Source organism: Falco peregrinus, chromosome Z, assembly GCF_023634155.1.
Source record: "Falco peregrinus isolate bFalPer1 chromosome Z, bFalPer1.pri, whole genome shotgun sequence".
NCBI classification, from domain to species: Eukaryota; Metazoa; Chordata; class Aves; order Falconiformes; family Falconidae; genus Falco; species Falco peregrinus.
Window position 1 is genome coordinate 57,497,213 of NC_073739.1, and position 22,699 is coordinate 57,519,911.

The 22,699-nt window shown below is 43.5% G+C and overlaps 1 protein-coding gene and 1 long non-coding RNA gene across 6 annotated transcripts; one reads left to right on the forward strand and one right to left on the reverse strand.

The window, feature by feature from the left end:
* Window positions 1-6,241: 6,241 nt before the first annotated feature.
* On the reverse strand, window positions 6,242-9,106 carry LOC129782797 (uncharacterized). Of its 2 annotated transcripts, none has more exons than XR_008744917.1 (3): window positions 8,924-9,106; window positions 8,008-8,101; window positions 6,242-7,561 (listed from the first exon to the last, which is right to left on the reverse strand). It is a non-coding gene; the product is annotated as an uncharacterized LOC129782797 (long non-coding RNA). The 2 variants fall into 2 exon arrangements; XR_008744918.1 differs by lacking the exon at window positions 8,924-9,106 and adding an exon at window positions 8,352-8,513.
* Window positions 8,746-22,450, forward strand: TMEM171 (transmembrane protein 171). Of its 4 annotated transcripts, none has more exons than XM_055791624.1 (6): window positions 8,746-8,891; window positions 10,064-10,325; window positions 14,567-14,695; window positions 15,170-15,889; window positions 17,601-17,742; window positions 22,126-22,450. In XM_055791624.1, exons 4-6 carry the CDS (start codon window positions 15,259-15,261, stop codon window positions 22,352-22,354), a joined length of 1,002 nt encoding a protein of 333 aa, XP_055647599.1. In that variant the 5' UTR covers window positions 8,746-8,891; window positions 10,064-10,325; window positions 14,567-14,695; window positions 15,170-15,258; the 3' UTR covers window positions 22,355-22,450. The 4 variants fall into 4 exon arrangements, with proteins under 4 accessions (XP_055647599.1, XP_055647600.1, XP_055647598.1 ...); XM_055791625.1 differs by having other exon boundaries at window positions 14,571-14,695; XM_055791623.1 differs by lacking the exon at window positions 10,064-10,325.
* Window positions 22,451-22,699: the final 249 nt, after the last annotated feature.

Here is a 22,699-nt window from a genome sequence, read left to right on the forward strand (position 1 = left end):
AGTAGCTTAGGTGTGTGACAGTGGTATCCCATAGATACCATTAATTAGAAAAAGGCTTTCGGCTTCAGTGCCTGGATGCATCCACGCATAGGCATGTACTTACAACACTCAGAAAAACCTGTAATCTGCCTTTCTTCTGTGATGATTAATTTCAATACAGGAGAACAAACTTTGAGATTGCATGGAAATTAACTCTCATAATTTATAATGGCAAAATAATCAGATAAAGCAAGCAAAACATCACCAAAAAATCAGCTCAGGCAAGGTCCCTCTAAAAAACAAAAAAATGTAATAGATAAAACCTTATAATTACATGTGAAAGTACTGGCTGTGATTAAGCTACCACTCCTTGCTTCTCAATTTTTATTTTTAAACAAGATGTACTAAAGTGTAAAATCCAGAGGCAGAGACACTAAAAATAGTATTATTCCATTTAACTTACTTTAAAGCCAATATTGAGAGTCTTAAAATAAAAATAAAAAGCCATGGGACTTGCAAAATCAGCGGAACAGGACACCAATGATTTGAGTCTATTTTATACTGTCAAAGTCTAAGGAGTGACTTCATTACAGATGATATGAACACAGGTAGAAAAACAGCACTGTACAGGAAAGGTGAACTGAACTTAGGTATGACTAACAGGGCTTATGCTAGATCCTTTAGTTTGAATTTTAAAACAAAGACTGTGTAACTTTTTAAGACATCTGCTCTAATTTAAGGAGATCACATAGAAATATTCCATGGCCTGCACTTTACCGGCTGTACTAGAAAATTGCAGTGCTTTGAAAGTTGTGAGTTTGAACAACAAATCTTGGGAATTGCCTTAAATGCAATTCCAATAAACAGGTCTTCTAGGTCTATAATCTCTGTGTTGAAGGATGAGAAAACAAATGCTTGTAGATTTTTTCCCTTTTTTTTTTTTTTTTTTTTTTACTTTATTTTTTAACTTGTGGATCCATCAGAATGGAGTTCCATCCTTATTTTGAAACTGAAGATGCCTATCCTTCAAATATTACCCCAAAACGAGAACTTGCAAGCTGAGACAAACAGTATTAGAAAGCATCATCCTAAGTTTGGACTGATCACCTATACAACAAAAACACATTACACTCTATGCACGTCTGCTTTAGATAAAATTAATCAAGAAAAAAATGTTGAAGAGAAAGACATAGCATGTCAAAATAGCATTACTAACAGACAGTAAACTGTACTTTAGTTACAGAATTCTTACTTTTCCTTCAGCTCTCTATATATTTAATTAAAGGCATCATTAAACCTTCTCAGGGATATGCTCTACATGAAAGCATGCCCAGTGTGATGACACCTTCATTTACTGTGTGGCCTGGTGATATCAGCAGGCAAACTGAACTTTATATGGCTCGTTTTATTTACCCACAAGGATCGGTTAATCTTGCTCAATGAAACACAGTGAAATCTGAAATTCACTACAGAAGTCCTCCTCTCTAAATACTAAGTAGACTTATTAAGAGGAAATTTCTGTTGTTTGAGAGCAATCCACCTACACACATCACTCATGCAACTGTTTGGTTAGTTCACGAAGCAGTGAATCCCATGCAAAAGCCTGTAATCTCAGGAACTTCATAAATATAAACAGCTGGAGGCAAAAGACCTCCGCAATCACAACGTGCACTGGCATGCCTCTAACACATTCTGTATGTTCTACTTAAAAGTGTCTCTCTGAATATTCAGGATTCGCTTAAAAAAGGAGTAGTCCAGTAAAGAACTAGAGAAAAAAATGTTCATAAATCAAAAAGCATCTCCTTCAAGTCCCACTTGCATGCTGTATGTCTGGCAGGACCTAAATCTTTCTTTGAATTACCTGGCTGTTACAATCACTAGGCACCTAAACGGCACCTGCTTCAGCACAGGGAGAGGGAAGGGAGACGCAGCTTCAACAGCAACAACAACCTGGTTATCCTGCCCAGCCACAGTTCACTGGTTAGCCACGTTTATGTTTTCAAATATATCCAAGCCCCAGTCTTTGAGAGAAATGAAACCAAATTCAAAGAGGACTTTCCCCTATATGAGTGAAACTATCAAAACAAAGCTAAATATCACCTTGGAAGCTCAGAACATAAAAGTTACTTAGAAAGTGTAAGAACTGATTAGACCCTGAAATAGAATCTAGATGGAAAATGTACATGCTGCTATGGTGAAAGTAGTTAAAGCTGATGATCTAATAGCCTAGTAATTTCTGCCTTAAAATAAATTAGATTTCATTAGAAGTATTAAGAAAAAATCCAAATAAGACTGCTAAAATAATCACAGTTCATTAAGACTTGTTATTCCCCTCCCCCGGGCAAAAATTTTCATATTCCAGGAAGTTTGTCCTTCCTCAAGTTGCAGTGTCACAACATCAAATTAAATGCTCTAATTTTTTGTATCAGATGACAGACGATTATTTAGTCTTAGCTAAGAAATGAGTCAGATGCGTGAAAAGCCTTCAATACATTATAAACAGTAAGTTCAGTACTGTTCATACTACAACACAAAATTTTACCTTTGCAAATGGTTTTCCAGCCAAAAAGCTCTACAGGTATATGTTACAGAGATAAATTTATCTAGTCAAAAGGTTAATAATAATTTCAATGCTCTTACTGACAGGAGAAGACACAAAGTACAAAATGAGCAGCTATGCACCACCACTTGCACATCTGAATTTAAAAAGTATTTTCCAAAACTGTACTCAGGAGGTAATTGTGGTTAATATTAACCACAGAAGATTAATTAAAGGAATGCTTAAAATATTTATCAAGCCAATAACATTTGGCACACAACCTGGTAATGTTCTGCTCTATAACCTTAAGAAATTTTATTTCCCATTCAACACGTGTCAATCCATAAGGGCTAAGTATAGCATCCTTAGCTCTGGTATCACACACTGGTGATACAGGGTTACCATCTTTCTCATATAAACATTCATCTTTTCACTAAGACAGAGGTAAACCAGTCCATTTTGGCCACTCAACTCAAGCACTTGGGACAGTGCACACCTCTAAATGGCAGAACTCATTGTATACTTCCAAACAGATCCTCTCCTGCAAATAATCTCACAACTGGGACCTACCCTCAGTCTTGAGAAGTTCAAGGTTTCTCCTCTACTCAAACTCTGCTGTAATTTGGGCAAGGGCAAAACCAGCACCTACAACTCTGGAAAATATAATAGGATGGGAGCACAAAAACACGTGGATGCAGACCTCTGGCAAATCGAAATACAGTACTCCCAGGTCACAGAAAGTAAGCAGTCGGACCTTGTAGCCTAGAAATGAACACTCAGCCTTCCGAGTCATAGAATCATAGAACTCTTTAGGTTAAAAAAGGCCTTTAAGATCATCAAGTCCAACCCTTACCCTAGCACTGCCAAGTCCACCACTAAACCATGTCCCTAAGCGTCACTTCTATCAGTTTTTTAAATACCTCCAGGGATGGTGATTCCACCCCGGGCAGCCTCTTTCAATGCTTGACCACCCTTTCAGTGAAGAAAGTCTTCCTAACATTCAATCTAAACCTCCCCTGGAGCAACTTAAGACTGTTTTTCTCGTGTCCTATCACTTGTCACTTGGGAGAAGAGATTGACACCTCACTATAACCTCCTTTCAGGCAGCTGTAGAGAGCAATAAGGTCCCCCCTGAGCCTTCTCCTCTCCAGGCTAAACAACCCCAGTTCCCTCAGCTGCTCCTCACAAGCCTTGTGCTCCAGACCCTTCCCCAGCCCCATTGCCCTTCTCTGGGCACGCTGCAGCACCTCAGTGTCTTCCTTGTAGTGAGGGGTTTCTCCTGGAAAGGCCTCACTGTAGCATGTCCTTTCTCCTGGCCAGGAGCCACTTACTCATCTACATTTAAAAGTTAATTGAACTCAATCAATGACACACCATCAATGTGCATTTTCTCCTGGTTAAGTGTATGTGTTCCTTTTAAATAAGGGCACTGATGATAAAAGCCTAAACAGAAAATCACAGCTTTTTTCAGACTGCTTTAGAAGCTTGCAGCTTACACAGGGAAAGATTTCCTCAAGTCCAGATGGGGTCTCCATGTGGCCCGGATGAGAAGAAATGGAGGAGCTTTGCATCCTGCTTTGCATCCTTCTTTGCTTCCTTCCCCAGCACACTCAAGCTGCCCTTCTCCAGGCTTCAGCTCCTGACCACAAGAGGCAGCACAGCTTTCAGCCATGGAAGGGGTGTCTGCCACCAGCCCCTGCGCTGGTGGGTGCAGCATGTAGGAGCACTCACAGGGCCCACCTCCATTTCCTGATCCCGGTGCCATCACAGTGCAGTGCAACAGGTTAAGGGTTACCAGCGCCACCACCTGAGGTATCTGTCCCACCTTCCTCTTAAAAATCAAATGCAAGCACGATAAGCAAACCCAACAAATTAAGATACAGATGTGAGATACGGTTCTAACTCTCCTGGCCAAAACAAAGCTATTTGATTTTTATTAGGGTTAATGCATGATCTCTTTGAATCGTTAATTTTGAATCATTAATAATGAATCATAAATTGAATCATTAATCACTTCTCTCTAAACATCTCAGTTTCCTCTCAGTACTTAGAGGGAGCTTATAAGAAAGATAGGGACAGACTTTTTAGTAGGGCCTGTAGTGATAGGACAAGGGGTAATGACTTTAAACCAGAAAGAGGGTAGATTCAGGATATGTATAATAAAGACATATTTTACAATGAGTGTGTTGAAACACTGGCACAGGTTGCCTAGAGAGGTGGTAGGTGCCCCACCCGATCCCTGGAAACATTCAGGGTCAGGCTGGACAGGGCTCTAAGCGACCTGCTCTAGCTGAAGATGTTCCTGCTCATTGCAGGGCAGTTGGACTAGATGAGCTTTAAAGGTCCATTTCAACACAAAACATTCTGTGATTCTATGATCTACTAACAGAAATACTGAAGGAGTCTGTTGCATTCACACAGTTTCTAGAAGGAAGGTGGGGCAGGTGGGGAAGAAGGTTTATGAAGAGGAGGCAGTCACTGCCAGCCAAGTCATGAACACTCCTGGCATGCCCAGGCCCTGAAGAGAGCAGTGATCTTGGTTTTGCTATTGGGGTTTTCTCAGTTCCTCCTAGAGGAGGGACCTTCACAGGTCACTAGGGTACACTGCATGAGTACACCCCACAGACCCAGGGGGCTACTGGTTTGGGGGCGGGGAGGTTGTCAACGTTCACCCTCCCTTCCAGCACAGCCAGCGTGATACTCTTTTCTGTGGTTCTTTTGTAGCTATCTGCCAAACTGCAAGGAACAACTATTTCAGGGTTAATTAAATTTGGTTCAAAAGCTTACTGAAAGTTGGCAGCAATGCTTTTGTCATTTCTGGGCCTATGAATTGACAATTCTAATAAAACAAACATTTTTATATCCTCTTATTTCTAAATACAGCTCTTTTGAGTCTACCAGAACTTAAATTAACCAAAACACACAGTTCTTAGCTACCCAACTGAGCCTTGCAGTTTCTATGCACACTTGCTGTGAACTGGTCATACATAACTTAATGGAAGTTGGAGAATTGGGTCACTCTTGACTTCTGCACCATCATCTCATTTTGTCCACACCATCACAGCAAGCAAGTTGCAATTTATAAAGTAAAATCTTCAATGTGTTACCTCCATGCATTCTTCAGCAGCTCTTGCTTCAAAGTATACTAACTAAAGGTCAGCTCTCACTGAAACAAAACAAGTAGCACCAGCCTTGACTCAGGGATCTTGTACAATTTCAGAAAAATAGACTGGAAAATCTTGCAAGTGTGCTGTGAATTATAAACACTAGCTATTTCTCTAGTGGTTACACTCTCATCAGGACAGTTTAGCACATCTGGATTCTCTCACTGTGTTTTCAAACATGTGAACAAGTTCTGCAGATCATATTCAGTGTTTTGAACTGAAGCACAATCTCAGGGACATCCAGTATTTTGCATGTCTAATCTCAAAAGAGAAATATTACTCTAACATCTGTGATTCTATTGACCAGTTTCATATTGCCCATAACAGATTAACACCTCTTCCACACAGTGGAGTTTTATTGCAGAAGTGACCAGCATTTAGTCCTACTGCACTTGTGCCCTCATTTCTAGACACCATCATCGTTAGGCAAACAATCCAAACCACGTAGTTGGCTTTGCTGTTTATAAGCATGTTTGACAATTTAAAGAAAAAGAGGAATGCAAAGTTAATCAACTTCATTTATATTTCATCAGACTACTGCTGTAATTAGTGGTTTCCATCAAAACAGCTTCAACTAATACCCAACCAATAAAGTATCAACAACCGTATTTCTCTGCACATCATCCCAAATGGTACTCTTCTTGTCAGTGTCTTCACAAGCATTACTGTGACTCCAGAAATAATCTCAAAAGCATTGACTTTCTGGTAGGTCTGGGTCCCTCGTCATACTCCAGGTGCAAAGCACTGTGGTTTTCCATAGCTCTAGGATTGCTCTCCATGCCAGTTCAAAATACGCTGTTTTCTTTGTTAGCATAAACGTCCAAAAAACAGTGTCATACAACTATGTCCAGACTTAAGACAAACAACCCTCTCAGTACTCTCCTGTATGGCAAAAAACACTTTAGCTCCATTTTTGCCAAATATTACCACTTAGGGTCTGGAATTAAAATATGCATTGCTCACAGTTAAACAGTTACTATGTTAAAAGTAAAAAAAAAAAAAGTTAAAAAATACTTCTTATCTTAAGTCACAAGATATGGCTCAAGATTAGTTTTATGACTACAGTCATATGACAGGAACCATTATCCACTTAATCCACTGAAAACTCATACCAGGCTGAGTCAGAATCTCACAACCTGAAGAATGACATTCCTGAAACCCCTTCTTTCATCATTGGTGTCAAATCTTGAAGCCCAACACTACAAGAAAACCAAGTAGTAGATGGAGGGGAAAAACTGATTGCAAGCTTTGGGGAGAGACATCATTTGCATGTAGACGCAAGTCAACAAGCTTGTTAACTTTTTTCATGACTGACTTTTTGTTTAAAAAAAGTACTTCCACAAAAAGAAACAAAGTATTTAGGTAACTGGAAAAGAGAGAGAATGTATATCACAGCAGTGGTCCAATCATTTCATGGTATCAGACAACTGGAGAAAGTTTAGCCTGACAAAATACTTCGTACAGAAAGGAGCATCAAGGAAAATGGGGATTTTGTTTGGTTGGGGTTTTTTTATTATTATTTTTAACAACCTACGTTGAAAGAACAACAGAAACAGAATCAGATAATAGAAACCTGGTATATAAACAAAATTAAATCTTCTTGTGTCACTGTTGTCACACTCCACAAAGTAGTGTGGTTATACATTTTGATGCTCTTTCACTTTTTGCTTGACTTCAGCTTGTGTTTGTAATGATGCTCAACTTTTGTTCTCTTCAGGCTTTTTTTCTAATTCTCTGCTTTTTTTCTTTGCTGAAACACCTCACTCTTCACAGAATACAGGAATCATTACTTCCCAGTCTCTCCTTACCATGTGACTCTTCACAACAGTATCCAAGTGTTTCACAACTGAAGCCCACCTTCCAGTTAGTGATAGCTGAGCTGTGATATAAAACAATCAAGACAGCAAAGGGTCACTAACATCCAGGAATCCACAGCTCTGGAAAGCCTGAAGCCTTCTACCCCAATCACAAGCTCCTTCCTACACCCCATATGTATTTTCATACACTTTTTGTTTCTTCATTGAATTCCAAGTCTTCCCTAGTTCTCTACTCAAACCCGGATCCCCCCAAAAAACCTACATATCCCACTTCCCCCCCAATATCATTGTCTTACCAAACCACACTTTAACCCACTCCTTTCCCTTCTGCCATCTATTTCCTGTGCACCACACCACCTTTCACCCCTGTTACCGCTCCTCTCAACTCACATAAACTTGTTTCCCTCACACCTCACTGGCTTTGTGCCTAACCAGTGGGGCAGCTTTAGTCCCACTGTCAGTCAGGTCCTACCGCTGCTGCACACACATCCGAATGGCACATCCAGACCTTCCTTCCCGGCTCCTCATCAGCTGCTTCCTGCACTTCGCAGCTCTCTCATCTCCACCGCCAAAGCCAGCTTCTTCCTCCACACTGCCAGCACCTAGCAAGCAAGAGAAAAAGCATCTTCTCCCATTTCCAGTGACTGAACTGGCTCACCACTCAAGGAAATCACTCACATCTAGGCTTGGCCCGTCTTTAATTCCCAATTGTGCCGAATTGTCTCACGCTGGTAAGCCCAAAGTGACTATAAGAAGACGTGGCACAGCCTCCCTGAGCGGGCTGCTCACCCCCATCACCTCGAAGCCACCGGTATTTCAGGGGCACACTAGACCTCGGCCACGTACACACACCTCCAGAGACGCCTGCAATGGCCCGGCTGTTCCTGCCAGTCCAGCCCATCGGCCTGACAACCTCCCAGCCGGGCGGCAAACCCACCCCGCCGCGGAGCCGGCTGGCCCTCTCCTGGCCTTCAGCGCCCAGGGGCGGTCAGTTGCCTCAGCGCCTCGAGGAGGGTGACAAACATGGCTCCAACGCGGAGCCGGCCGCCAGCACGGCCCCCCGAGGCCGGTCGGGCCTGCGGGCGAGAGACAACGTGGCCGCCCCCGCCCCGGAGGCCGCGGGAGGGCGAGAAGCGCCCCGGCTCCAGCGCGGCGGGGCGGCGGAGGGGCGCCGCCAGGCGGCCGAGGCACCGCCGGGCAGGGCGCCGGGCACCGGGGGAGGCGGCGCCGCAGCAGCCATCGCCGCGCCCATGACCCCCCGGGGCGGGGCGGCTCGGCTGGGCGCGGCTCAGTCCTGCCTCGCGCCGCCGCCGCCCAGGTGCGCGCCGCCTGGCGCAGGTGCTTAAATAGCGGCGCCGGCCGCGCCGCCACAGTCCTTCGCGCCGCAGCCAGGTAAGGGGCGCGCCGGCGACCGATTGCCGCACCTGCTGCGCTCCGCCCGCCCCCGGCCAGCCCGGGTCCCGAGGCCGGGCCGTGTCGCGCCGCACTGCGGGGTGGCCGCCCCGCTGCCCGCCGCCATGGCGGGACGCCGCCCCTCGGCGCCGGGGCCGGCGCAGCGCCCGCCGTGGGCTGAGGAAAGCCGCCGCGCGGGCGCAGCAGTAGCGGGCGGCGCCGGCCGCTCCTCCGGGGGTCGGTGAGGGAAGCGCGGGTGCGAGGAGGCAGAGCGCGGTGGGAGGGCGGGCAGGCCTGCTGCCGGGGGGGCGGCTCGTCCTCCGGCCGCCCCGTGGCGGGGCCGCGGCGGGCGGGTGGGCTTGTGCCGTGTGTCCCAGCGGCTGGCGTCGGCTCAGCCCCTGTCGCTGCCCGCAAGGGCGGAGGCTAGGGCTGCGCCCCTGCGTGGCACTGACCTAAGGCACGAATGCTCTGGGGTTAGAAAAGCCAGTTTATCTCCTCCCTGGAGAGTCCACCGCTCCCCACGCTGCGTCCCCGGAGTGACCTTTATGCCATCCCTGTGGAGGATGGGATGTGGCTGAAGGGGCCTCTACAGACCATTCCGTTGCTGTGTAACGCCCCGGTTGCTGCTGGTGGCGGGCCTCAGAGCAGGCGCTGGTGGGCAGGCTCTCTCTCGCTGGGGCGGTGGGCTGGCGCCGCACGGGCCGGGCCCCTCTCCCCGACGGGAGCCGGTGGACAGGCTGCCCTGTCTCCCTGCAGCATGTGCGCTTGGGGCATAGTCCATCCTGTGAAGATCATAGGGTGACTGGGAAGGCTTAGTGACTTAGAAGAGAGCGTGCCTGACAGGCTGGTGCATGAGGAGGGCTGTGACATGGGATGCTGCATTTTCCACATGGAGCAGAGCTTAGTTGCTTGCTCATGAGTTAGCAGTGGTTTAATGCCCCAGACCAACCCCAAGAAACTGGGACAGGAAGGCTTTGGGTAGCTTTTGGGGTCCTACATCATCTTGAGTCATATCTGTCTCAAAGACTTGTGTAAGTCTCTCTGCCACTTGCCTTTTGCTGCTTTGACGTGCATCAGCCCCATGGGACAGGCTTCAAGTTGCTCTGTCCTGATTTAGCTTTTTGAAGAAAGTCAACTCTGGCTTTAACTGTGTCTGTTTACCTTTTCCCCAGTCTCCCTGCAGGTACTACAGAAAATAGGAGCTGCTTTGTCCTGGCTCTTCTATACCACCAGTGTGTTGTGTACAAAGCATCTCACCCACATGTGTGGGACCCTTCACAGCCTGTTGTTGAAGCTACATGCTGTCTTAGTTGCCTGCATGGCATCCAACCAATGAGTTACCAGACTTTGCTTTGCAAGCTTTTCTTTGTGTCCAGACACGCTTTTGGTGTCCTCGCATCCAACTGTGGCATCAGGACTCTTCCCCCTGCCAAAGTGAGTGGGAAACATTTGTGGACCAGCTTTTTACTCTAGCTGTTTTTCTCTTGTAGCCCACAGGGATAGTAGTTGGCAGCTTCTTCAGAGCACAGTTCTGTCTGGCACAGGTCAGAATCCCTGACTCTGCTGGTTTGTGTTAAGGAGGATCCCTGGTGCACATGTGCCTGGAGACTGGCAGGATTCATCCCAGTTTCTGGAAACTCCTACCCTAGCTGCTTTCCAGCACTTCTCCAGACATTGATTCCTGCCCCACCTGCAGTGGTTGTAAACAACAGCATAACATTACCCTTCTTATACTGTGAGCTAACATAATCATTTTCTCAACCGATATGGGCAGAGTTTCCCTCTGTGGCATCTGCTCCCTGCATAGGAATCTTCTTGCACAGCAGCATCCAAATCTTGGAAGTCCTTCTCCCTGGGATATCAGAGTTTATGCTCAGTGAGATGAGAGCACTGTCAGGCACTAATTAGAGACTGCATACACAAGAGGTCAGGTTGGGTATTTGGCATCTCAAAACTTGTTAGTGCTTGTAGACTTAACGTTGCTTGAAAGTAGAAAACTTAGAAGTACATCCTGTTGAGCATTTCGCCTTAGCTCTTCACATAAGTGATTAAAAACACTGTGGGGAGGGCAGCGTGTGAGAATGAAGGTGGCAAGCTCCAATTTAGTTTAATTTAACCAGCTATGCTCATGGCTGGGTGCTTCTGCTGAATGTCAAGTGAAGAGTGCAATCCAGGGGGGAATTGTGATATGATAAAGACCGGAAAAATGGCACAGGTACAGAGGCAGATGTGAATGGAGGAGAAAATGGGATATAAGGAGTGAGGGGAAGTGGAGAGCCATTATGTTTTGACATGGAAGTTAAAGTGAATGAAGTTGTGAGGACTTTTTCCTTCCAGGTAGCTTGTCCTGTCAAGAGTCATGGTTTAAAGTGAACCTGGGGGGGGGGGGGCAGGGGGCAGTGCTGGGGAATCAAAAATTTAATAAAAAAATAATCACACAATGGTGGTGGTGGTGGTTCCCAGTAGCAGCTCAAAACTTGGAAGTATGGGTGAAAACACCTAAAAGGAAAACTCTTGACAAGGGTGGCTTGTAACTTCTAAGGGGGTTTCCATTGTGGACTACAACTGGCAAGGTATTGTAGTTCTTGAAATAATAACACAGACCAGACCTGGTCCTTCTACATGAAATCATTTGGGTCCTTTTGCAAGTGAAAGAACAGGAATGGGGCCTACTCTGGGAAGCATAAAGCAGAGGGACAGCAGTGGTTTCGTTCTTCCAGTGCTTTTTTCTTTTAATGCTCAGTTCCTGAATTCATATGGTTGCATGAGGCTATCAAATTTCATATGAGTAGGGGGGAGTAGATTTATAGCCCTGCAGTTTGCAGTGGAAATACTGGACAATATGAACTCTCTGAAGGTTCAAGCAGAAAGCAAGAAGTCTCAGTTTCATCATTAAAACTTTTATTTTAAAACCCTTGGAGTTGTTCATAATATGAAAGTTGTAATACAAGTGTTACACAGAAAAATGACAAGGAATTGTGATGTTATTTCCTGTTTTATATACCTGGCATGGGCCAAACTTACAAAAGGGTAAAGCACTATATCATCTAAGTTAAGCTCATAACCAGACTTCCTTTACAAGCTATGTTTCCAATTCCCTCTTCTCTCATACTTAGCTGCCTCTACACCACTGGATTTTGTTCTAAGCAGTTTCTGACCTGGTATTTCCATGTCTGGTCTCAGACTTGGGGTCAATATGAAAGGCATATTCTCTTATATCAATATTCCAGAGGAGATACCAGATCTAATGGAATTGTTTCAAGCACATGCTCAATATAAGGCTGGCTGCTTTCTTAAAATATTTTTTCTTGAAACACAAGAAATAAAGCTTAATCTTGCATTGGGCTTTCCATTAAAATTTAGTGGTAGTGTAAATGAAAAGTAGTCCTCCCTTAGACTTTGCAGCATAAAATCTGTGGCTTTCATCTTCAAAGCCACAACAGACTGTTCTGAATGTTCCTTCTTCTGTGGCCTGAAAGAATTAAGAAAAAATGCACATGCTTCATTTCTAATGTGTGTTTTAATTTAATCTCATGACAAGATTGGTGGAAGAGAAGCGGGCACTGTTGGAGTAATAAGAACAGATCTCTAGTTTTTTTCTTCTTAAGGGCTAATTGTTTGAAAATTTTTTCCTTCACATTATTTCCTTTTGTCCTCATTTACTTGTACTTATGTCCATATTTTCTTCCCTAGAGGGAACGGCAAAGAAAGGATTCAGAGTTCTTTCTAATTATAGTGTATTGCTGTTATAACAGTTAATGTGCCTTAGCAGAAAAATACCTCAAGACAGTTGTGTTTGAAACTGGGCTTTGCTGGGGTTGGGGGTTTTTTGTATTTCGGGTGACCCTTACTCAGTTTTGGGCCTTTGTTGGTAGGTCAGTAAATCTGAGCCACCTCAGATGAATTATGAAAACAGAAATTTTTCAATATGAAGGAGCATATGCAGTTATGAGAAACTATGTTATTAATTTAGGAAAGACCAGTAAAATTGAGGAAGGAGGAGTAATCAGCCTAATCCCACTTTCTGTGCTTGGTAGTGCCTTCAGACTGACTCGAGCTCACACAATATTGAAAGTGTACTTGGCTAAAGGTCTTCAGTTTGAAGTCTACCAGAATGTCTAATATATGGGGGTTTTGTGACATACTGTCCTATCTTTAGTGCTCTTCGTAACCTTTTTTTTTTTCCAGACTATGACTCTTCTACCAAGGGCGCCTTAGCAGTTTTTCAAACCAGTGTTAGTAAAGGGGTAGACTGAATTCAGAACAGTGAAGAAACACTTAGCAGACATAGTTTACAAATTAACTGACCATAGTAATGGAGTGCGTTAAGGGAGGTCCCTCAGTTTTGATATTTGAGATGGCTAGCTGGGAGATTTTGTTGCTTCCTGCAGTGGCCATCTTTTTGAGCGGTGCTGCTCTTTCCTTGCCCGTCAAGTCTTATGCTTATTGTGCCTTTTACCAGCATGCAGCTCTCTGCCTTCTCCCTTGTTGCTGGGGGTCTGGTTTGATGTTCAGCAGTAAAACATCTAATAACTTCATCATTCGTGTGTCTGCTCAGCCAATTCTTTAATTGGGTCCTACTCTTACAAGTGGCTAAGTAAAGTGACTCAATAGATTGCCTTGCGTTGCAGACAGATAATTATGTATTTGAGTGACTAGTGGGTTTTATGGATGTGTCTTGTTTTTATCTCAGTGGGGCACTGCAGTTACAGGGGAGTCATGCAAAGCTTGTTGTGGCTGACACATGTTCAACAGTTTGTTTCCAGAAATTACATAATACTTTGTATTTCTTGTGGATTAACTGTTGGGGCGTACGTAAGGAGGAGGCAGTATAACCTGACTTTTAGCTTACAGTCATCTGAATTAGTGGCAGGGCAGTGAAAGCTGGTAGAGGAAAGGCTGAAGGTTAACTAACAAACAGCAGCAACCAAACCAATTCTCTACTTGCATCTGTGACAGACTCTGCAGTCCCTATATATCCTTCCAGATATATCCAAATCACAGATGAAGTTGCCTGTCATGGGAGGCGACTAGTGAGGGGAAGAAGGTCATGCTAAAATGCTGCAAGATGAGTACACTGAAGTACCTCTTACACTTGGTAGGGAACAGCTTTCTCATGGTCTCTCCAGACTTGTTATTTTCCATAGTCTGAAATTCCGCAGGTTTCAGGTTGGCTTTTGGTGGATGGTAGCCACTGGGGCAGAGATGTCTGTAGTTGCTAGTCACTGTGGTATGGAGTACAGGTGGCTGTCTTGAGTCCTTTAGGTCAGGATCCCACAAACTTCCTTGTGGGTAATGGCAGAATTTATTACTTTTTTTTCCCCTACAGCTCACTGAATGGCACTCTGTCCTAACTTTCAGTCAGGCTTTCACTGTCACAGTTTGTCCACATCCAGTGCATTTCTCATCCATACTACCATATGGACTGTTATTTGCCTCAGCACTATTTTCTTTTGTTTTACTTCTGAATCTAGACTCCTATGGGCATTCTGGGAGCCACCTTTGGTATTTCTTTTTAAAGCTTTCTTGGAGCATAGACAGGATTCAGAATTAGAAGAAGTTGAAAGGAAGTGTGGGAGCAGTATGCTTACCAAGTCTAACTGTGGAATCTGTGAGACTTAAAGTATATGGTCCTTAGTATGTTTTTTTCCTTTTTTTTTTTCTGTCTTTTCAAGAGAGAAGCCCAAAATCTTCTGTGTACTAGCTCTTGCAGCTGTATAGGACAGGAAACTGATTTAAGGAGAGAAACAGAAAAGTCTTCATAGCCGGTGGAAGGAGAAGCAAGATTTATATGCTTTGAAAAGGTATGTATTAGAAGATTTACTTGGTTATAAGTCCAATAGTCAGCAGTACTCATTTGCAGTAAGGTTCTTTCTCTCAAGAGCTGTCACTTCCTGCCATTCACTACAGAAATTTTCCATAGCTTTCTGTTTTCAAGGGGAAAGCTACCCTGTCCTTGTTTCTAAAATTCAGACTTTGAAAATTACGTACTCTTAATCGTAAGACTGTTATCTGAAGAAACAAATCATTTAGGTGTGAAACAGCATTTACAGTTGTTTCCAGTCTAACTGTAAAGCAAATTCTGTCGTTTCATCAGCATTCAATGGCAGCAAAATTGGTTAGGCCCTTAAATCCATAATGGAGGTAATACAAAACAGAAAATACACCACGAGTGTACAATATAAGGAGAGTAGCAAATGCAGAAGTAAATACTATAATGTAGCTAATTCCACTGATTGTTTTTTCTTCTTTTGATTCGTGTATTTTCATGTTCACAGATCTACTGTAGTTTTCTGCCACTTAATGGTAACGGGGGGAAAAAAATCCAAAAAAAAACAACTCATCTGCTTGAGGAGATTCTCTTGTAATGTATCCAGTGGCTGTTCCTGCATCAGGAGGTGAAGGAAATAATGGACAACATAGGAAACTTATTTTTTTCCTTTTTGTTTTTGGAGCTGTGTTGCTTTGTGCTGGATTCCTGCTTTCAGTCTTTATTCTCCAGTCATGCCCATCTGGAACCTTCAGTGACTGTAATGAGGTCCTTAAGGCTGCTGGGCCTGTGCTGGCTGTAACTGGACTGGTTTGTGTTTTACTGGCACGATCAAGGGCCAGGTTGTATATAAGACAAAGACAATTGCAAAATGAGCAGGTGTACAGCCTTGTTTTTTGTCAAGGGAGCTGTCAGTTTGCCCAGTTTCTCATATTTGGATTCCTGTTTTTAACTAGTGGTATGCTAATTAGCATCCTGGGCATTTGGGTTCCTGGCTGCAGCCCCGGTTGGCACACCATACAGCTCAACCACACCGGCAGTTCTGATGTGGACCTCCAGGGCTGTGGATTCCTGTCACTTCAAATCATGGGACCTTTGATTGTGCTCACTGGGTTGTGTTTCTTCGTGATAGCTCATGTTAAAAAGAAACAAACCTTAAATCTCAACCAAGAATCCTGCGAAAGTGAAGAACATCCTCAGAGCCCTGAATCTTTTCAGGTTACAGTAGGTGGGTAAAAAATGTGTGAACTTTACATGTAAGAGTTAGTAGGGGTTTTTTCCCACTCATGATTTGCCTCTGAATATTACTTGTTTGAGCTCTAAATGTGTCCGTTCTGGCATGTCAGACTATCCAAAACTGAAAAATGTTGTTTTGTCACTTAAGTTTTCTGTATGGTCAGCTGGGTTACCTTTCTATTAAAGACAGAACCTCTCCTTTGGCATAAAAAGGAAAGGTCTCATGGTCTGTGCAAAAGAAGCCATGTAATCTGACACAAATGGGTCCAATCCCACTTCCTTTCCCAAAGGGTATAGCTGACACTGCAAATCACAGGTCTAATGACTTCTGTGACTATATTTAAGATTTATTTTAGTCCTGAGCTCTGACCCCTTAAACAGAAGAATCTGACTCATAAGCATTGTATTGTATTTCTTTTTAATCATGGCCACATCTTCCATCACTCAGAGGTGTAATTACAAAATGTTTCTGTTAATTGCACAGTTATTTGAATAAATGTAAGTTAGCAGGGAATGCTCCCCTGCATATAGTGCTACTTTTAATACCCCATGAATACATTTTATGCATAGATTATTCTGATAACTTTCTAGCTCTCAGAAAGGTTTGAGTCAATCATAGTGTTGCTTGACTATCATCTGACTAACTGGACTTGGAATACATTATGCAAAGCTTTTTTTGTTCTGCCTGTCAAACCAATGTACAGACCTGTAGCCTGGTAATCCTTAGAAAATGCGAGGATTTAAAGTCAGCTTTCCAGCCACCAGGATAAATCACAGGGTCAGAGAAAGGAATTTGGATTGTCTTTAAAGGCAAGAAAGCAAAATCAGTGGATTCCTTTTATACTTCCATCAGGAAAAGTAAAACTGAAAGGCTGAGGTCTGGTTGGCATAGTGACGTTCTGGAACAGTGGTGACTCAGCTAGAAAACACCCCTTCCTCACTCAACACTCTTGATGCTCCCTGACCTGTCCCTGCACACAAATTACAAAGGAAAAAAAGTGCCAACCAGCTGTGAATATTTATATAAATTATGCAAGCTCAGTGGCCAACAGGAACTTTCTGCTTAAAGAAAAAATAAGTGTGAAACTCCGCAATAACGAAGTTGAAATTGGCAGATATATGCTGCACAGTATGATAGTGAGTTATATATCAGTAGTGTTGTGGTACTAATGTTAATAGTGTGCCTTCAGCTACAAGTAATTTAGTAGGGAAACTGTCAAGGCACACAATCAGTCATCAGAACCATTAATGACTTTTGTTATAACACTGCAGTAGATGTGGAGAAACTTAAACTGTCCTGTTTTGGCTATGTGAGGAAAATTAAATACTTGGCTACCCTTAAAATGAGCCAACAATAACTGTATGCTTTGCACTTTCAGTTTCTGAAGACAGCCAGCAACGAGAGGTTTATGTCTCTTCCCTAGATGGAACACTCCCCTGCCCTAGCTGTATTTCCTAAATGAAATCTTCCATTTATCAATATGCTGCATGTTTTATTTTTTGGTTTTGAACATACCTCCGTGTATTCTTAACAGCGCAGAATATAAGAGTTCTGTATGTGGGATCATTGCACTTTATCCTAAATGGCAGACAAGTACAAATACTGTCATTCCAAAGACAGAAAATATTCTAGGATACAGTTAGAATAAACAGTGGTGCCTAATGTTTCAGAGGTAGTAATCACTGGGGTTTTTTTTCCCTAGGTGATACTGTAATGGTATTCCCACCTCCACCGCCTCCTTATTTTGCTGACCCTGTGTCACCAACTGTGACACATTGTCTTATGTCAAGCGGCTTGCCTACAAGTGAAAGTCCTCCACCATACCACTCTATCTTCAGTAATGGGTAAGACTTTTCTTCTCTGTCTTTGGAAATCTGAACTATTTCTTAAGGTATCAGAGACAATGTTCTTAAATAATCATTGTGAATTAACTTTACTAGGTGCTGCAAAGTTTTCTAGTGCATCACTCAACTTACCTCACATACCTTACTTGAAATGGCATTAAAATATTCTAGTATAAAAGGGAAATCACAAGCCACTGTGTCCTTTATGAAGGTTAAATTCTTACCAGTTTATGACTGAAAACTTCTGAAGTGAAAACAAAGCCTTATTTAAACACTTACGCAGATTGTCCAAGAGAAGGTACCTCTGACAGCAATGCTCCAGTGGCATAATATTCACACTGCCAGATTTTAGGAAGCCTCTGTAGAACCAGTGCAGCAAGCCCTACATGATACTATCTACAGGCCCTGTGACCCTGGGAATGCCACTTTAGTGTGTTCTGTGCTCCCTGTGACCCTTATCTCTCCACCGTGAGGAAATGAGACCTGCCATGCTGGTTTGTCTTGTTGCTGTGTCAAGATAAAAGGATACCTTGATACTGCAGGAGTCTTCAGAGAGCTTGAAGGGAAGGTTGCAATGCCAGCTTCATCTCAGGATGTTGTACATGACACATGCAGCCACTTTTCCATACACGAGTACAGCTGATTTGCTAGATGCCGCCACCACCAAGCTCAGGGAGGAAGAGCTGCCAACTGACAGAGTTGTCTGCACCACAAGAACTTGCAGGGTTATTTAGCCCCTGTGGGTTACCACCAGTGGGCTGCTAACTTGCCACTGCAAGGGCCATACTAGGAGCCGAGAGTAGGTCTGGCCAGGAGAGCTAGATGCCACATGCCTAGAGCCCCCAAATACTTTTCAGGCCCGTAATGATTCAGAATTGACTTGGGTTTATCTTCTGGTAGATCCTATGTCAGCTTGTTTTTGATCTGTGAGTCAGTAGGTGGTGTGGTATTTTTTTCATTGGGTGACTTTATTTTACAAGACTGTACCTGCAGCATCCTAAGCACCATCACTGCAACAAAAGCCCCAGCCTGCCTGGCTGTATTCCATTGTAGTACTTGTTGTGCCATTACTTTAATAGCTTTCTGCTATACTCCAGACTTCTCTGCTCTCTTGAGGCAGTGTGTTTCATGACCAGCTGTACCAGCTGTGTGCCTGATGCTGTGTACTTCTTCAAAATTCAAGTACTAATCTTCCTTTTGAAGCAAGCAAGCAAGCACGAACCCTCTTCCTGCTCGAAGACCTACATGACACAGGAGGAAGATACTTGTGTTCGCAGTGGTACTTATTACTATGCTGTGAGCAGCCATGTCTGTGGGTTTTTAGTCATAATTTGAAGTATACCTGGTGGATTCTTGAGGCTCAGCCCCAGCTTGCAAAGCATTCTGTTCTGTAGGCAGTCACCATCAACAACTACTCATGTTGTCTTCCATTTCCTAGTGCCCTCCTTCAAACATTTTCTCCCCGTGTTTGTTGGACACAGCAGATGCCTCCTTTTGTTGCTTTTATCACAAGCCAGAATGTCCTTCTGCCTCCTGTCAAAATATCTTTATTTTTTAACATAAAATAAACACCTCTATCAAAAACCCTACTCACTCTTACTTGCTACTAGTGCAACACTCTCTAGTGCACAGAGGAACTGGCTCCCAAACAAAAAAACCGATCATGTATATACCACCTAGGGAAGGGAGACACTCAGTGTTTGCTTCCCACTGACTGAGGTTCAGCTTAAGGTTGATGACCTGTGCTGAAGGATGCAATGTCTAATAAACCTGAGCTACACACATAATTCATGCAGCCTGCTGTTTTTGCACTTAAATTTTCAGACCAAGTACTTTTTCTACAAAGCTTGTGAGAATCTGTTGATTATTCCTTGCCCTAAACACCTGCCAATTCAGGATGACAAGGGCAGATGCAGGGATGGGAAGATGTCAGGACTGATAAAGAAAAAGTGCTTTCCAGAGAGCAGTGGCTCTTATGACCTGGCACAAATCATTGTGTGAAGGAATATTTTATTTTAAGTATAAATGTATTTGCCTGTTCTCAAATTGTAAGTGAAATCTACCAGCTCTCAGAGCTATACACAGAGCAAGCAGGAGAGAAAATAAACTCCTGCTGCTGAAAGAAGGAATTTACATGAGGTCTCTGTGTTCTAACTAGGCTGGGTGAAGGTGTCCACAGCTGGAAGGTGTTTCATACCAGCTGCTGCTAGTCCTGGAGTTAGGCACCACACTGAGCCTGTCTGTGCTACAACTCCAGCATGTGCTGTATTCCCTTCTGGCATGTACATCCCAGATGTACATACAAAGCAAATGGATGTGTGTGGAGAAATTACTTGCCCTGACTGTGAACCTGGACCTCTGGTAGCTCTGCAACAGCCAATTCAAATACAGTCCATGAGCACCCTCAAAAACCATTTCAGTTTGAACACAATTAGAAGACCAGGCTGGAGTGGATGACTGGAAGAAATACAGGAATATGCATGTTCTCCTGTAGCCTTGCAAGCAGCTGAAAGACAGCGATTCATGTACCACCACTCTGTAAAAGTACGATGCAAAAAACTGAGGGCCACAGCTCCTTTCTACCCTGTATTTCAGGCCCTGAGTTCAGATGTGGGCTGCCTGCCCATGTGCTTGGTAAAATGTGTGGATTATCAAATGGAGTTAAAGAATACAGTGAGTGCATCCTGCACCGAAAAAGAAGAAATAAAGGGCAGTGGGAAAACGACACAAAAGCTAGTTCATCAGACTTCTTGTGGGCTTTCCCTGCAGGCACACATACCAGAGGACCCCTCTTTCCCTCATCCATTCTGCTACAAAATCCCCTGCAGCTGGATCAGCTGCCTCAACCCACAAACGTCCAGTTCTGGTGCGCCAAACTTGTGTGTGTGATCCCATCAACTCAATCATTGTTGATTGTCTGTCTGGACTTCTCCGTCTTGTGAGCATATGTACACAAAGAGGCAGCTGTAGCCCAGCTTGTTGGGGCAGTTTCTAGTAGAGTGGACAAAACACCTCAAACTTGGATGCAGAAACCCTGACCTCCTGCTTTGGTGTTCTGTGGCTGGGGGTGCGCATGCTTTGTGCCCATCCATGCTCCCCAGGGTCCTCACAGAGACCCTGTGAGTTGATACCACCTCTGGCTATTTCAATCAATCATACTCTCCCATGGCTCAGCACTTGGTAGCAGCCACAACATCTTGACTAGTGCAGATTGGTTCCCAAGACCTTTCATTGAGAAGCAGTTGCCTCATTCCTCATAATGTAATGCCATGCTTGAAGATCCCAAAGGTGGAAGGGAATACCCATTTTATATGTGGATGGTTACAGGCAAATATAATTTGCTCTTAAGTGCATTGCTCCATGTTCTGTCAACAAGTGCTGTGGTGGAGGCAGTGCTGCATGAGAGAGCTTGTAGGAAGCTGAGTCATGGTCTGATCCCAGAAGTGGTTGGGTTTTTTCCTGCAATCTATTATATAGTGTTCCAGCATTTTTCTTGTATATTCTCTCTCTCCTTTAAACACACACACTCACACACCAGTAACAGCACTGAAAATGAATTAACTATGCTCTGTATTCCTGCTCCTCACAGAATGTTAGTGGGATTACAGATGTATGCACAAAAGCAAGAGTCAGCTCTCAGAGTGAGTCGTGAGAAATGAGGAGGTCTTCCCTTCCCTTAGGAAGCAGCTGAAGCGGTATGCTGAGAGCTAACTCCAGGGCGAGATGAGCAGGGTACCGGAACCATGTGGGTGCAACCGATTGGGATCCAGTTATGATGGTCAGAGGAGAGCAGTGAATACTTTGCTGCCCTCCTTGACTGTCATTTGGAACTTAGCATTCTGGTCATGCCCAGTTGCTTCTGTTTCTCTAGTTCTGAGCAGGACTGCTACTCCTTATGTCTGTCGTGGGTTGCTGGAAAGCCTAATAAAAGTTTCAAGTTGCCTTTCCTGGAAGATCTCAAATGGCCAAGGATTGTGATTTTTGAGATACAATTCTAAGTCTGGTAACTGTCTTTCATAAGGGAGGGGGACTGTGTCTGTGATACGACTACAGAAGGAAAGATACATTAGGAGCTGAGGATCAAGAGATTTAATAAGATTGTGAGACAGCCCTGCCAGAAGCAGCTGATACCCATAAGCCAGGCTGTGACTAGTGATGTGAAAGGTTAGAAGGGAGCATGTTTGCCCTTCCCCTCTGAAGAAAGAGTTGTCCTATGAGTCATAATGTAGCCCACAGAATGAAATCCTAATGCTTATGCAAGTTCCTTGCTTCAGGGATTTTTAGAGAGAGTGTGTGCCTACATATATGTTTATATAAGTCAAGTAGCATTTCACTCGCTGTAGAGAAATGAATTATGCTAATATGCAGTTTTGTGTTTTATAGAGCACAGCTTGCAGATGATGAAAGAACAGTTGCTGTTAGAGACTATGAAACCATATATACAATTTCTGGAAGCAGCTCACCTTCAGACATTTTACCGATGCTTTACCTCTCCTCTGAATCACCTCCAAAATATGAAGAAAAAGCATCAATAACAAGTAATGACTATTCTCCATGTTCTTCTTCATCTTCATCATCTATTTCCTTAGCCACAACTGACACCAGCTCATAGAGAACTGTCAGTTAGATTTAATTTTAAATTAAATTGTACACTCAGATTTAGAATTTTTGAATTTATTTACATTTTGTAATAAAACCAATAATGTTGGATGTGTCTCATTTTTCATTAAAAAGCATAAATGATGAATCTGGGTTTCAAGAAGTATTAGGTAATGTTGGTCTCCTGAGCCAGCAGTCTGAAGGGATTCAGTTCCCTGCAAGAATATTAAATGCTCATCTTCTATTACAGCTTCAGTTTCTATTTTTAGTTGTGCTTTATATAATGGGAGGTGCTAAGTAGAGACCAACTTTTTTTGCTTATTTTATTTAAATCCATTTGGAGCTTCAAAAAAGAAAT

Coding starts and splice junctions, on each gene's coding strand:
- TMEM171 (XM_055791624.1), top strand. CDS start 15,259: ATGTATCCAGTGGCTGTTCCTGCATCAGGAGGTGAAGGAAATAATGGA. Junction 15,890..17,600: donor ATCTTTTCAGGTTACAGTAG/GTGGGTAAAAAA, acceptor TTTTTTCCCTAG/GTGATACTGTAATGGTATTC. Junction 17,743..22,125: donor CACTCTATCTTCAGTAATGG/GTAAGACTTTTC, acceptor TGTGTTTTATAG/AGCACAGCTTGCAGATGATG.